This window comes from Dromiciops gliroides, chromosome 2, assembly GCF_019393635.1.
Source record: "Dromiciops gliroides isolate mDroGli1 chromosome 2, mDroGli1.pri, whole genome shotgun sequence".
Taxonomy (NCBI): Eukaryota; Metazoa; Chordata; class Mammalia; order Microbiotheria; family Microbiotheriidae; genus Dromiciops; species Dromiciops gliroides.
The window spans coordinates 464,761,718-464,777,559 of record NC_057862.1 but is presented as its reverse complement, the minus strand read 5'-3'; the positions used below and the strand labels follow the sequence as shown (position 1 = coordinate 464,777,559).

Here is a 15,842-nt window from a genome sequence, read left to right as displayed (position 1 = left end):
CACACACACACACACACACACTCAGGGCAGAGCCTCACTTTTTGGAGCATCTGATTCAGGTTGAGACATAGAAGTTCAGGAGCTTAATGGAAACCTTCCGATTCTAGCAGGATGGTTTCAGTCCTGATCGTCACTGCCTTGACGGCTGGACGGCTGGCTTTAATAGCTGCTATTATCCCTCTATCCTGCCCCTTCTGGCTTTCATCTGCTTATCTGGACAAGAATTCATTGTTCTGCTGCGTGCACTAAGATCTAAAATACTTCTGCTGTTCTCGCTGTCTGTGTTCTGTTACTACTCGAATGGAGATAATGAAAGAGACCTTCCCCACTGCTTCCATGCCTCCACCGCTCTGTGACCTCTCCCTTGAAAGTCTGTGTATCGAAGGACATCCCAAGCCATCATTTCACCTAGGATCCCGGGGATGTATGTACTTATTGCCCTTAAACCCTTCTGAGAGATGTAGGCAGGGAAGAGTGCACCGACTCTCCCCCCACCCCAAAAAGTCTCCAGACACAGGTCAATTATGTAAACTAAGTTAGAGAGGAAGCAGAGGGAGGGAAGACAGGGAGAGGACGATTGGAGGTCAGGGAGGCCATAACCCAGGTGGATGTCATAAACCAAACTTCTATAGCCATTGTACATAAGGCTCATCATGATTCCAAAAGGTAGGGAAGCATATGTCTAACTAGATGGAGTTATGAGAATCTGGCCTCTGCTACCAACTTGTTTTGTGACTTTGGAAGTTATTTCATCTCCTAGGGCTGCAACATCCTCATTTGTAAAATGAAGGAATCAGAGTAGATAGACTCTAAGGTCTGTCTCTTCCTGGTCAACGATTTTTATGTTAGGTTGTAAGCCCTATGGGGGCAAGAACTGTGCCTTATATAAATGTTATCACCCCACCTTTGTCCCACCCAGCATAATGTACTACACACAATAGGGGCTTAAATAAATGCTGGTTCCCCCCCCACACACACACACAAGAAAGTAAGGCCCTTGAGGACTAGAACTATTTCTCAATCTGATGTCTTTAGCACAGTGGCCGGCGCAAAACAGGCATTTAATGTTTGGTGAATGGGATGATTCTATGACTCCTTCATGCCCAAGCTCTCTTCCAGCGCTGACAGTCTGTGAGCACTGTAGCTCCACAGCCAGGAAAGGCTTGGGCATGGGAAGAATCAACCAGTCAAAAAACATTTTTAAGAACCTGTCATGTGCCCGGCACTGTGCTAAGTGCTAGGGATACCAAAGTAGTAGTAGTAGTAGTAGTAGTAGTAGTAGTAGTAGTAGCAGCAGCAGCAGCAGCAGTAGTAGCAGTAGCAGTAGTAGTAGTAGCAGTAGTAGTAGTAGTAGTAGTAGTAGTAGTAGTAGTAGTAGTAGTAGTAGTAGTAGTAGTAGTAGTAGTAGTAATAGTAAGCAAAACCCCAAATTAATAATAATAAATAAGTCAAAGACAGTTCCTGCTTTCAAGGAGCTTTCAAGCCAGTGAGGGGGACATCATGCAAACTATGTTGTACTAGATCCATACAGGATTCAGGGATGGATGGGGTCGGATTGGCCGTTTTCTCATGACTTGATTCCATAGACCTAAGCCCAGATCTCCTGCAGAAATTCCTGGCCACTCTAGTCATCTGTCAGTGTTCATCTATCGGGAAGATAAAGGGAGGGTCTGTGAAACCCTATTTTTTTGCATTTCTGTGAATAAGCGTCAGAGTTCTTAACACCTGAAAATGACTTATGTCTCTGTCCCTCAAGGTGCAAAGGAAGCATAAAAGATAAAGATGATGAAAGCCGACAAGCAAATACATTGCCCTGCAAGGAGCGGAAGGCGGACAGTGCGCAGCCTCAAAGCAGCAATAATCCGTCTCCTCCACCACTCTCTCCCTCACTGGCCCGGGCTGGGGAGGAGTGAAGGGGTGGGGCCTGATGTAGGGGGCGGGGCTAAGGCCTTGGCGCTCCCCGGCGAGGTACTCACCTTCTTTCCGCGACAGGGAAAAGGAAGGGGGCGGTACATCGGCACAAGGAGAAGTTGGGAGGCGTGGCGAGTGCCGTCTCTCTCCAATCGGGGATGGGGGCGGGGCTCCGGCCTCGGGTTCCGGGGCGGAGCGCGGGCTAGGCGGGTGGTGAGACGGGCCCGGCGCGCGCGGTTAGGTGAGTGGTTCTGTTGTAGGCCGCCTGCGGCTCTGTGGGGTCCGGCCGGGCGCGGCCCGTGGGTTCTGCTGCCTCTGGAGTCCGCGGGGCCGATCCCCGGACGGGCCGGCGTGCTCTGGGAGCTGGGCCGGGTGTGAGGCTGGGAGGCCGCGCGAGCGGAGCGGGGCCAGGGAAGGGGTCGGGGCGGGGACCGGGACCTTTGGGCGTCTCTATGCCAACCTCCTGTGTAGCGCCTCTAGGTTTGCGAGAAAGGACCGATAACGGTATCTCAGCGCATCCCCATTCTAGGAGTCCTCCGAGGCGAAATGACTACGAGTCACACGTAAAATCATAGATACAGAGCTGCTTCTTTAGCCCCACCTCCTCGTTTTGCGATGAGGAAACTGAGGCCTAGAGAGGTGAACGGTCAGTGACGGACTTTGAACCCAGGCCCTCCTGCCTTTGCACCAGGCTGCCTCCTTTACCTAGTAGTGTCTTTGGCAGGATTCTTCCTGACCTCGAGTCTAATGCTTTTTCTCCTTTACCACCCTGCCTCTGAGAGACCTGGATTTGGGTTCAGAGGTCTTGAGTTCGAATCCCGGCTCTGACATTAATTAGTTGGGCAGATTACTTAATCCCTTTGAGCCTCAGTTTACTCATTTGTAAAGAGAGGTTGGATGAGAAGACTTCCCTCCCTGGGTCTTGATTTGCTCGTTGCTAAAATGAAGTTACTCTAGTTAACCTATGAGGTTCTTAAGTCTGTTTTTCTTCTCAGTCCCAACCCACTTCCAGTGAGGCCAAATTGCTCCTCAGTACCAGGGAGATTGCTTAGTGGCAGATCTGTATTCACATCCTCTATCCTGATCAAAATCACATCTCTGAGCCACAGTATACTTACCTGTAAAGTGGGAATAATGATGTCCATGCTTCTTATCTCCCAGGATTCATAGCATAGATTAAGAGCTGGAAAGTCAAGTCCAACCCCTTCATTTTACAAAGTTTACAAACTGAGGTCCAGAGAGGAGTTAAGTGACTTGCAAAGGGTAATAAGTAACACAGGTAGGGTTTAAACTCAGATTCTCTTGACTCCAAATATAGTACTTTCTCCACTGTGTTCCCTTTCCCCCTTGATGGTGGTGAAGAAAGTACTTTGTGAATATTAAAGCAATATTTAAAAATCTATGTGTAGGGCAGCTAGGTGGCGCAGTGGATAGAGCACCGGCCCTGGAGTCAGGAGTACCTGGGTTCAAATCCGGCCCTCAGACACTTAAACACTTACTAGCTGTGTGACCCTGGGCAAGTCACTTAACCCCAATTGCCTCACTAAAAAAAAAAAATCTATGTGTAAAAGAAGATAGATCACACATATGGCTGTATTCCAGTCCCTGACCAGTGTGCAGCTTCAGCCAGACCTTGAAGCTTGAGGATTGGAAGTGGGAGAGCCCTGTCTGGCATGAAGGACCTCATACCTCCACCTGCTTAGGGCCACACAAAGGAAAAGAAGCAAAGGCCAAAAGGCACTGTACTGTGGTAAAGAGAAAAGGCCTAGGCTAGGTTTCAGGAGATCAGAATTGAAACCCTGGGCTTTGCCCCCTAAAAAACAATGCCATTAATATTCTAGAAAGTCTAAGAACAGTTTTTGAATCCTAATTCTGACACTGACTAGCTACATGACCTTGGGATAGTCACTTTACCTATTTCCCCATCTATAAAATGAGAGGATTGAACTAGATAGCCTCTGAAGTCCCTTCTAGCTCTGAATAGCTGATTTATGACCACAGGCACATCACTTAATCTTTCTGGGCCCTAGATTCCTGATCTATAGAATGAGGAGAGTGCTTTGAAAACCTTGAAGTCCTATATAAGTGAGTTATTATTATACTAAGTTATATTACTAATTTTTTTAGAGCTGATTAAAGATAAAAATAACAATACTTTGGATTGGATTTAAATTCCTGGACCCTTTACCATAACTCCAAAGCTCCTGTAGGGTCCTCAGTTCACAGGCTAAGGACCACTGGACCAAGGGATTGATCAGAATGGAATTGGACACTAGCTGTGTGACCCTGTGGGCTAGTCACTTAACCCTTATTGCCCGCCCCCCCCCCCAAAAAGAATGGAATTGGGTTAGGTGTCGAAGACTTCTTGAAGGAACTAGATTTTGAGCCAAGTCCCAAAGGAAGTAGTAGATATGGATTGGTGGAGTGAGGGACAGCCATGAGCGAAGATGGAAACTAGAAAATCATGTACCAGTAATGCCAGATAGATTGATTTGAGCTAAAGAAAGAAGGCTTTGTATGAAAAAATGATGGATGAATCTAGAAATGAGGGAAGGCCAGCTAGCTACTGGAGGGTATAGAATGCTAGGCCATGGAATCTTAGACATTTAGAGATTCAAGGAATCATAAGGAAACATTTTTCCCTAGGCTCTTAATTTTACAAATGAAGAACACTAGCAATTTTTAAGTGGCTTGCCCAAGGCTACAGAGGATGATAGTTTTAGAACAGGAAGGGCTCTTAGAAGTCATCTGGTCCAACTTCCTTATTTTTATAGAGAGAGGTTAAGTCATTTCCCCAAGATCATTTGATAGTGGCATAGTACATATGGAACTAGATCTCCCTTTCCAGGAATATATGTGATGATAATTAATGCCATCATTTTGCAAACTTGCATTGAGTCACCTCAGTTTGAATCAAGGTAGAAAGTAGAAGAGCGTTTCTTGGCCCTGGTTTTCCCCATCCCCTTCATCAAGTGACTACAGATGTGATGGCTACAGAGCCAAACATAGGTATCTTTATTGAATGACTGTCTTCATTCTGTCATTAACACACAATTCAGGCAGCTGGGTGCCACAATGGATAGAGCACTGGGCATGGAGTCAGAAAGACCAGTTACAATCTGGTCTCAGACACTTACTAGTGAGTGATGGGACCCTGGGCAAGTCACTTAACCACTGCTTCAGTTTCCTTATCTCTAAACCGGGAATAATGATAGCATTTACCCTCCCAGGGTTGTTGTGAGTATTTGTTGTTGAGATATTTGTAAAGTGCTTTACACTATATAAATACTAGCTATTGTTATTAATTCAACAAACATTTAATAATGTTTGTTTAATTGAATTTAAATACCTACAAAATGCAGTATACTATCCTGAATGCTGTAGGGGATACAAATTTTAAAAATGGTCTCTGCCCTCAAGAAACTGATAATCTGGTCAGATGATATTTTACCCAATTTTAAGCTGGTTTCTCCTAGAACTGAAGCTGTCTCTTTACCTCTCATATGCCTCCCTGATAGTGTGTATTAAACTAGGCTGGCGGTGAGTACATAGAGGAGACCTTTTGAAAATAGACAATAACCAATTTCTCCTTTATTTAGGTGCAGTATTCCTAAGACAAAAACCTACCCTAGGATCTTGACTATGTTTTCAGAGCAAGCTTCAAAGAGGGCCCACACACTCTTGTCCCCACCATCAACTGAGTCCTCCACCTTTGCTCGAGTACCTGTGACGACTTACACTAACTCTTCTCAACCTTTTCGTTTGGGGGAGCGAAGCTTTAGCCGGCAGTATGCCCACATCTATGCCACCCGCCTTATTCATATGACGCCCCTCCTGGTGAACCGGGCTCGGCAGCGTTGGAGTGAGTGACAGAAGTTTGGGGAAGTTTTTACTGGTTTGTAAGGTATGGGGTAGCTAGGTGTCACAGTAGAGAAAGTGTAAGACCCGAGTCAGGAGGGCCTGAGTTCAAATGTTGCCTCAGACACTTACTAGCTATGTGACCCTGGGGAAGTCACTTAACCTCTGTTTGTTTCATTTTCCTCATCTATAAAATGGGGATAATAATAGGATTATTGTGAGGATAAAATTAGTTAATATTTGTGAAGTGCTTAACACAGTGCTTTGGCACCTAGCAGGTACCTGGGACATAGTTGGCACTATACATGTTAGCTATTAGCTATTATTGTTTTCACCCCCTAGAAAGCAGTAAGCTTTTCAGAGAAGTTCTTTATTTATATAGTCTTTTAAAATTTTAGAAAACTTTATAATTAGAGGAATATTCAGTGCTTTTGCTTAGACTACATATAATAAAATGAAAATGTAATAAAAGCATATATAATCTTTTACATCCTTCCATAGTAGTGATTCCACAGTATGCTAGCAAAGGGAGATATTTTTTCTTATCTTCAGCTAGGTTTTATCTTTTTCAAAGTTCTTCTTTCCCCTGATTCTCTTCTTTGCTTCTCTATCCTCACATACTTGTAAGGCATAGCCATCTTCTCCATTAGCCACTACTGCTTTAATCTTTCTGAAAGAGCTGGTCCCTATGTTTTGGGCCATTTCTGCTTGTATTAGGTGCTCCTTCCCTGCAGCTTCTTTTTTCTCCATTTAGATGCAAAGGGCTAGAATGAGATCCCATCCCCTTTGCCTTTGCTTTTTATATACTTCTATACTTGTACTATTGTACCTATTTGTGTATGGATTTCTTTCTTTGTATTTCTCATATGAATATGTTCAGATTCATTTTCTCTCCTAAACCTGAATTCTTTTAGATGCTTGCTTGCTGGGTTGTATCAAGAAAGTCTTTCACCCAATCTTTTAGTCTCCCTCTATATGAAATGGAATGTATCAGATAGTGGCTATGCCACATTTTCTGTCCAAGTCCCAGTTCCTCTATAGGCTTCTTTATCCATTATTTTCAATTCAGTTTAACAAACATTTATTGAGTACCTACTGTGTATAAGAGGGAAATACAAAGATAAATAAGACACAGTCTATCCCCACAAGGACCTTGCTGTCTAGTAAAGAAGTTAATACATGTAAACTACACCCCTCCCCCAACAAAATTACAAAAACGTGATACATGCTATAAGAAAGGCATAAAGTACTATGAAGTTTCCAAGGAAGGCAGGTGGATGAGGCAGAGAAGGCTTCTTGAGGAGGTAGTATTTGAGCTAGTTAGGATTTCATCAGTTAGAGATGAGGTTGGATAGAGTGCATTTCAGCCGTAGAAAGTGTCCTGAACAAAGAGGAAAATTCAAGACAAGTTATGAGAATAACATCTAGTCTAGGTTGGTTGTAGTATACATTTTATGAAGACCAGTAGTATGGGTTAAGGGTGGAGGGAGAAACAGGCAAGATTATGTAGGGCCTTAGAGGCCAGCTTAGTAATTGTGGACTATCTTCCACTGACAGTGGAAAGCCTAAGTAGGGGAGTCATGTGATCAGTCTTGTCATCTGTGTGTTTTATGGATTACAGGGTTGAGAGACCCTTGCGAACAAAATGTATTCATGGCCTAAATTCAGGTGGTTAACTGTGGGATTAGTAAGGATGTGATGGCTTCAAGAGACAGAATCAGTAGGACCTGATGACTAGATACAGGGAGGAAGTGTTAAAGATAACTCGGATTTTAAGTGTGGGTATCTGGGAGAATATTGGGTACCATTATCAGAAATTCTGCAGTCAGCAATAAAAAATATAAGCCTGGAACTTGGGAAAGAAATCAGTTTGGGGAATCACCTGCATAGGAGTGATAGTCAAAATGAGAGTGCATGAGATTGCTGAGGGAAAGAAGGGACTCAAACCTTGGGGATTATTTACATTTAGGGAGAGTGTGGAGAAAGAGTAGACAAGCTATTATCAGAAAAGAAGTGGGCATAGTGCCTCAGAAGCTAGGGGAGAAGAAAAATCAAGGAGAAAATGTTTATTAGCATCATGGCCATTGGTCTTAAAATAAGTATTTAGGGTGCAGCTAGGTGGCACAATAGATAAAGCACTGGCCCTGGATTTAGGAGGACCTAAGTACAAATCTGGCCTCAGACACTTGACACTTACTAGCTGTGTGGCCCTGGGCAAGTCACTTGATCCTCATTGCCCTGCAAATACATAGTAAAGCTAGATTAGAAAGAGTTAAGGAACAAATGGGTATTGAAGCAGTTAAAGGGCCGTGAATGTGGCTACTTCTTTCTAGAAGTTTGTCAGTGAAAGAGAGGGTAGAGATGGAAGAATAGCTCCAGGAGAGGGTTGTTTTTTGTTTTATAAAAGAAAATGAAGGGGGGCAGCTAGGTGGTGCAGTGGATAAAGCTCTGGCCCTGGAGTCAGGAGTACCTAAGTTCAAATCTGACCTTAGACACTTGACACTTACTAGCTGTGTGACCCTGGGCAAGTCACTTAACCCTCATTGCCCCACAAAAAAAAAAAAAGAAAAGAAAATGAAGACTAGTATGTGTTGTAGGTGGAGGGAAAGCAATGGGGGGAAAAGGGAGATGACTAATGGAACAGGGTCTGGAGGAGGAAGAGAAGGATGGGATCCAAGGGAACAAGTAGAAGAGCAATGCTTTAGCAATGAAGGCCACCTCTAGACATTGGATGATGTTTTGAGGGAAAGAGGAAGAAAGTGGAGGTCCCATTGACTTATCTTGATTGGGGTGAGAAGGGAACTCAATTTCACAAGCATTTATTAAGCCCTTACTATGTTCAAGACACTATGCTTGATGAGAGATGATTAGGAGTTGCTACTCAGTAATGAGAACCCAGATGAAGTTAGAAAACATGTATTTGTAGTAGACTTATAATCAGCTCTGTTTGTGTGGTTTTTTTAAACTACCTCCTCTGTGGTGGGGAAGAAGGAGCAAAGAAAGCAAATAGTGGAGTTACCCAAGACTGGGGGTTTAGCAGAGAAGGAGTGGCAAGTAAAGGAGGCAGAAGATTCTCAGGTGGTGACAGATGAACTCTTGAAATGCTAACCACACAGTCCAATGTAGGTAGGGAAACAAGTTAAGCCAATGATGGAAGATACCAAAAAAACTGAAGTCACCACGAAGATTAGCAGGTTCATTAAGACATGGGAGAATATGAGAGATAAAAGGCTGGGAGCGTGGTCTGGTCAGAAAATAGGATTCCAGGGCTCATTCAACATCTTAAAGCAACAGAAGTCCTGAGTCATGATTCTGTCCTGGATGTAGCTGTGTCCACTGGTGGCTGAAACCAAGTGGAACTGGAGGTTGTGAATGTAGTGAACTCAGAAAGTTCTCTGAGGTCAGGGTATTAGTTGGTTAACATGAAGACTGAAATAGCCAAGGATGATGGCAGAAAACACAGTGGAGGGAGAGATGTGGTCATTGAGGAAATGGTAAAGTGACAGAGAAGTTAGTAGGCAATAAGCATCAATATTTTTCGGTCTGGCCTGGGATCCTCATTGTCACTTGTGATATTGTTTCTCTCTTTTTTTTAATTATAAAAAAAGTATTTTATTATTTTCCAGTTACATGTAGAGACAGTTTTCAACATTTGTTTTTATAAGATTTCTAGTTTCAAATTTTTCTCCCTCCCTCTGCAAGACAGCAAGTAATCTGATAATCAATAGGTTATATATGTACAATAACATTAAACATATTTCTGCATTAGTCATAAGAGAAGAATCAAAGCAAAAAGGAAAAACCTCAAAAAAGAAAAACAACAGCACCAAAAACAAAAGAAATAGTATGGTTCAATCTGTATCGCTATTCCACAGTTCTTTTTTTTCTGGATTTGGAGAGCCTTTTCCATCATGAGTCCTTTGGAACTATCTTGTATATAACATTGTTTCTATGGGTTCTAAGTTCCATACTAACTTTTGGAACTTGGTCATAAGTTAGTGACTACCTGTTTATAACACTTTATTTAAAACATTGTTTTATTGTTTTTTGAACCCTCATAATCCCTTCTCCCTTTTCCACCCCACCCCTATTTTTCAAAAGGAAAAAAATTCTCAGGAAAGATGTTTTCCCCCCAAATCTTTTTGTTCTGTTTTGATTTGGTCCAGGCTATCGCATCACAGGTTCAGTACTTTCAATTCTTCCTCTGGCTCTGAACTTCAAGAAGTCCTACCTGAAAGAACAAAGCTCAGGACCACATTAGTAGCTCATCTGTCTTCTTGTGGTGCCACAGGATATTTGTTACTAGTGGGCACCAAGTTTTCTTCTTTTGTTAACTGCTATCCTCCACACTGTGAAAAGCAGGTACATCCATGTTGCTTGAAGGATTCTGTTAAAGTGTTCTCTTGGGAGGCTGTATGTTGAATGGCCCTCTGCTATGGGTAAAGGCTGAGGGAGTTCTGAGGCCAGTCCTTATGGCCCTTCCTATTCACTTTCCCTTGAGCTTTGATAAATGACAAAACCATTGCTATCCACAGGCAATGAAGTAAATGTAAGGAAGCTCTGTGAATTACAGCCTGGGGAGAAATGTTGTGTGGTGGGGACGCTCTTCAAGTCCATGCAGCTGCAGCCCTCCATCCTTCGGGAAATCAGTGAAGAGGTGAGACCTTTTACTTCATGGCCACAAAGTTAACCTCCCTTAACATACTCCTGGGAAGGGAAAACTAAAGCTGGAGGAATCTGGTTGGGAGGCTAGAGCAAGGAGGATGCCATAGGTTTGAAGGACACTACAGAAGGTTGTTCCTAGAAAGATATGTTCAAGTACAAATCTAGCCAGCATTGTTACCACATGGAACCCAAATATATAGGCCTCTCAGCCCTGCACAGACACAGGAAGAATGGGACTGGCATTTGAAGGAGCAGTAGGCCCCTAGAATACAGGAAGAAAGGAGTGAGGAAGAGTATAAAGGCTAAGTTGGTTGTTATATTGAAAAACTTGTAAGAAACTTGAGTTGTAGTAACTTTGATCCTAAAGATATCCCTCCATTTCTACATTCCAGCATAATCTACTGCCCCAGCCTCCTCGGAGCAAATACATTCACCCAGATGATGAGCTGATTCTGGAAGATGAGTTACAGCGCATCAAACTAGAAGGCACTGTTGATGTATCCAAATTGGTAACAGGTACACTGGTACACTGTGCAAGTGCACGGAGCAGCTAGGTGGTGTAGCAGGTAGAATGCTGGGCCTGGAGTTGGGAAGGCTCATCTTCCTGAGTTCAAATCTGGCTTCGGGCACTTACTAGCTGTGTGACCTTGGGCATGTCACTTAATTCCTTTTGCCTCAGTTTCCTCATCCGTAAAATACAGGCACTCCAGTATCTTTGCCAGGAAAACTCCAATGGGGTCATAAAGAGTTAGACACAGTTACAAATGATTCAACAACAGCAAACATGGTGCAAGTATGTGCTCATTTACTTGTACTCATGGAGGGGGTAGACATTGTGATTAGACCTAGTGTGAGCACATGCTTCCTGTCTCCTGATAGGAAGGTGAAGGACTCAGTGCAAAGTGAGACATATGTTTTTTGGATATAGCCGGTACCGAAATCTGTTTTGCTTGACTATATATGTTTAGAGCAAGGGTTTTGTTTTGTTCGCCATTAGAGATGAGGGAAGAGATGTTTGGAGTGAGAGAAAGAAAAGGCAGATGTTTGTGGATTGACTAAAAAACCACAATAGGGACCTATAGAAGACAGGGGATATAGATGGGTGTAGACGGCAGCCTCCCCAAGAAGGTTACCACTTGGCTTCATTTCCCAGTGAAGAGACCCTCTCCCTAAGGGATGGAGGATGACTGGGGGTTAGTGTAGGTGTGACAATTTGGGGATCTGAATTTAAGGAGCACTTTCTTGCTATGCTGCTATGTGACAAGAAGGGCACTAAATCTCTAGGCCCCTCCCTCCTTTTAACTCTGGGACCCTGATCTACCCTGCTCTTCAGGAATAGTGCTGGCAGTGCTGGGCTCCGTGCAGGATGATGGCAAGTTCCTGGTGGAGGATCATTGCTTTGCAGACCTGCCACCCCAGAAACCAATGGCAGTAGTCGACGCAGACAGGTGAGGTTTTATTGCTTTAACATATGGACCTGTTTTTAGTTGCAACTCTTGGATATCTTTTGGCTCAAAGCTGTGCTGTACTTTTTATCTTGACTGCTGCCTCAAGGGCTAGAAATCTTGATTTTCCAGAACCAAGAACATGCTGTGTTTTCTCCAAACACTCCTTTATAGAGTGGTTCTACCTGTCTGTAATGAGGCTTGGGAATTTCCCCTGAAATTCTGCTGAGGCCTTTTTCTCTTTGGGGGGCTACCCAGAAGAACACCAGCACCAGCTTTGCCTTAGAAAACAACTGACCTTCTCTCGCAGGTTTGTGCTGCTGGTATCTGGACTGGGCCTGGGTGGATGCAGTGGTGAGAGCCTTCTGGGGACCCAGTTGATGGTGGATGTGGTCACAGGACAGCTAGGCGATGAAGGAGAACAGAGCAGTGCCGCCCACATCTCTCGTGTCATTCTTGCTGGAAACTTACTCAGTCAGAACACACAGAGCAGAGACTCCATCAGTAAGGTATGCATTCCACCTGTTTGAATTCTCCTTGGATCCTCTCCTGAAAAGTGTTTAACATTTTGGAGTAGGGGTGGGGCTGGGGGTGATCTCTGTGGTGAGAAAATTTCTTTGGGGAATTCGGAATTAAGAAGGATATAGGTTCTAGTGACAAAATTCCCAGAATGGCTGTGGCACCTATCTCCTTTGTTTGGAACCCCTTTTGGTTTATCCATAGATTCTTTTTCCAGGATGCCTGGCCTGATTGTGTTATCAGGAAAATGGGGTATGTAATAGTGTAAATTCCTCCCTTTTGTCAGTCTCCTTAAGTAGCTCAAACAGTGAGACCTATTTTTTTCCTTTTTTTAGTAATATTTTATTTTTTCTCAATTATATGTAAAAACCTTTTAGAACATTCTTTTTAAGAAATTTTGAGTTCCAAATTCTTGCCTTGCCCCTCCCTGATAAAGTAAGCAAATTGATGTAAGTTATACAGGTTTACAGTCATGCAAAACATTTTCAATTTAGTCACATAGTAAAAGAAGACACAGACCAAAAACCAAACAAACAAAAAACCTAAGAAAAAGATAAAGTGAAGAATAGGATGCTTTGATGTACATTCAGACCATCATTTCTTCCTCTGGAGGTGGATAGTGAGACTTATTTTTGACATAAAGCCCACTTTTCTCCTTTGAAGAGAGAGGCCTAACGCCTGTTGGGATGGTGAAGTTGACAGTACAGGACTCTGACTTTGTCCTTGGTTGCTAGGTTCCATCCTGCACTTCTTTTTTTTTTGGTGGGACAATGAGGGTTAAGTGATTTGCCCAAGGTCACACAGCTAGTAAGTGTCAAGTGTCTGAGGCCAGATTTGAACTCAGGTCCTCCTGAATCTAGGGTTGGTGCTCTATCCACTGCGCCACCTAGCTGCCCCCTATCCTGCACTTCTTAGAAGAATGCAGTGAAGAGGCCTGAGTGTAGGACTCTGGGGAAAATCTTTGATCCATGCTTTCTTTGGGGACTGACACTGACTATTGGGATTTCTGCTTCTAGGCTAAATACCTAACGAAGAAAACACAGGCAGCTAGTGTGGAGGCCATCAAGATGTTGGATGAGATCCTACTACAACTAAGTGTAAGCATACCTGAGACCATCGTTACTGTTAGGAACCACATCCTTGGGCCTGGAATTGGGCAACAAATGACATGTAGTCGGTGAGAATTTGGAAATGAGGAATGAGGATTTAGGGTGAATATTGACAAAACTTATTTTCCTATTCTCTACTGTGCTAGGCCTCAGTGCCTGTGGATGTGATGCCTGGTGAATTTGACCCAACAAACTACACACTACCTCAACAGCCACTTCATCCTTGCATGTTCCCACTGGCTTCTACCTATTCCACACTGCAGCTGGTCACCAACCCCTACCAGGCCACCATTGAAGGAGTAAGGTACTTCAAGGTGGTTGGGCTCAGAGCTAAGAACTTTTTCTAATTTTGCTAGAGACTGAACCATTAGGGGAAGGTACAGGTTTTAGTGGAAATTGTAAGTGGAGGTGGGAAGTGGTACAGTGTGCATGACTTTCTGATTTCAAGACTGGACCACACCAATCACGAGAGTCCAAAATAACCTTTGGCAGATAGCTGGGTCTTCAGGGATTGTACAATCCTGTAAGGCTCACACAGGATAGAATGTGACTATGTTGTACCCAAGGACAGAGAAAGACTGTGTTAGAATAGTAGAATCAGCTTGCAATTTGCCCCACAGGTTCCTAGGAACATCAGGACAAAATGTGAGTGACATTTTCCGGTATAGCAGTATGGAGGATCATCTGGAAATCCTGGAATGGACCCTCCGGGTTGGCCACATCAGCCCCACTGCACCCGACACTCTTGGTAATGAGACTCATAGTCAGGTACAGAGGGATCGAGTATGGGAAGGGTTAGGAAGCATTAGTGATCCTTCGGCATAGATTTATGTCCCTTTTGTCCTTTATGATAATAAACAGTAAGTACAGATCTTTTCCCATCTGCCCCAAGGGCTCATAAAATTGAAATCAAATGACCCTGAGACAGTTTTTCTCTTCATGCCCTTTTGATCTTCTGACCAGTTGTGTTTTTTTATGCATTTCCCCCCTTCCAGGATGTTACCCCTTCTACAAAACAGACCCATTCATCTTCCCTGAATGCCCCCATGTCTACTTCTGTGGCAACACTCCGAACTTCCGCTCCAAAATCATCAGAGGTTAGTTCCATCTATGCCAAGGGGACCAAAGGTCAAACTGGTATGGAAGGAGATATATCTTTGAGACTAATGGCTTGTGAAGATTCGAACATCTCTCACACACACACACACACACACACCCATGGGATAGATTTCTAGCACTCTAGAACACTATGATATGGTGGATAGACTAGAGTTGGGAGTCAGAAGACCTGGGCTTGAGTTTCAGCTCTGCTACCTGCAGCTGCATGGTCTTAGGCAAATCATTAGCCCCTCTGAACTCCCCTTTCTTCATCTGTAAAATTCACTAATACATCTGTTCTGCCTCCCTCATAGAATCGTTATGAAGATGACATAAGAACATGGTTGTGTTTAGTTTTGCCAACACACTATAAATGCAGGGTGGGTTTACTATTAATCTTTGTTAACCTGGAACTAGCCTGAGCTCTTCTTTCTGGAGGCTAGGGGTGGTTTTGGTAGAATGAAGATTCTTTTGGTCAATTAGCTCACCAAGACCTATTTATTAAGACCTGAAAATGCCCAGGGCCCGAAGCTAGGTAAGTTCCTCTATATTTGGGGATTGTGACAGGTGACTATATATTATGTATTATATATTGTTCTGAGTATATCATTGATTCAGAGTCCCCTGTCTGCTCTGGTACCTCTGAAACTAGCATAGTTCCCAAAGGATTCTGGGAGTTCCATCTAGATATGTCCTAATAGAAGGGATAGCCTAGCTCCTCACTTAAAGGCTGCCTGCAAAGGTCCACCTCCCTTCCACTGCCCACTGAGATGGTTTCAGCCGAGTCTCCATATCTCCTGCATTTTGTCTCTGCAGGGCCAGAAGAGCAAACTGTTCTGCTGGTGGCTGTTCCCAACTTCAGCACCACCCAGACTGCCTGCCTGGTGAATCTTCGAAACCTAGCTTGTCAGCCCATCAGCTTCTCTGGCTTCAGTGCTGAGGAGGATGATGACCTGGGAGGAGGCCTGGACATGGGGTCCTGACTGGGAAGACAGAAACTGCATTGACAGATGAGCCGTGGTCATGATGTCACTTAGGCTAAACTACCTGTAGAGAGAAGCCCTGGCATGATGCCGAGGGGGACTCTAGTAAAGGTAGGGCTTAGGGCTAAAGGTCATCAGGCTCCTTTCATGCCGGTGAACCTAGTGTGGGTCAAGATTATGGCAGCTTTGTCATTTTGTAAATAAAACCTGAAGATTTGCTTCCTGCCTGTCATGTGCCCTTGTAGTAAGCTCCT

At 43.8% G+C, this 15,842-nt stretch overlaps 1 protein-coding gene across 1 annotated transcript; it reads left to right on the top strand.

Moving 5' to 3' along the window:
* The first annotated feature begins 2,073 nt into the window (after nucleotides 1-2,073).
* On the top strand, nucleotides 2,074-15,807 carry POLD2 (DNA polymerase delta 2, accessory subunit). Its single transcript, XM_043980215.1, has 11 exons — nucleotides 2,074-2,152; nucleotides 5,511-5,773; nucleotides 10,305-10,426; nucleotides 10,827-10,950; nucleotides 11,768-11,882; nucleotides 12,190-12,388; nucleotides 13,415-13,495; nucleotides 13,654-13,811; nucleotides 14,128-14,255; nucleotides 14,503-14,604; nucleotides 15,422-15,807. Exons 2-11 carry the CDS (start codon nucleotides 5,554-5,556, stop codon nucleotides 15,586-15,588), a joined length of 1,416 nt encoding a protein of 471 aa, XP_043836150.1. The 5' UTR covers nucleotides 2,074-2,152; nucleotides 5,511-5,553; the 3' UTR covers nucleotides 15,589-15,807.
* Nucleotides 15,808-15,842: the final 35 nt, after the last annotated feature.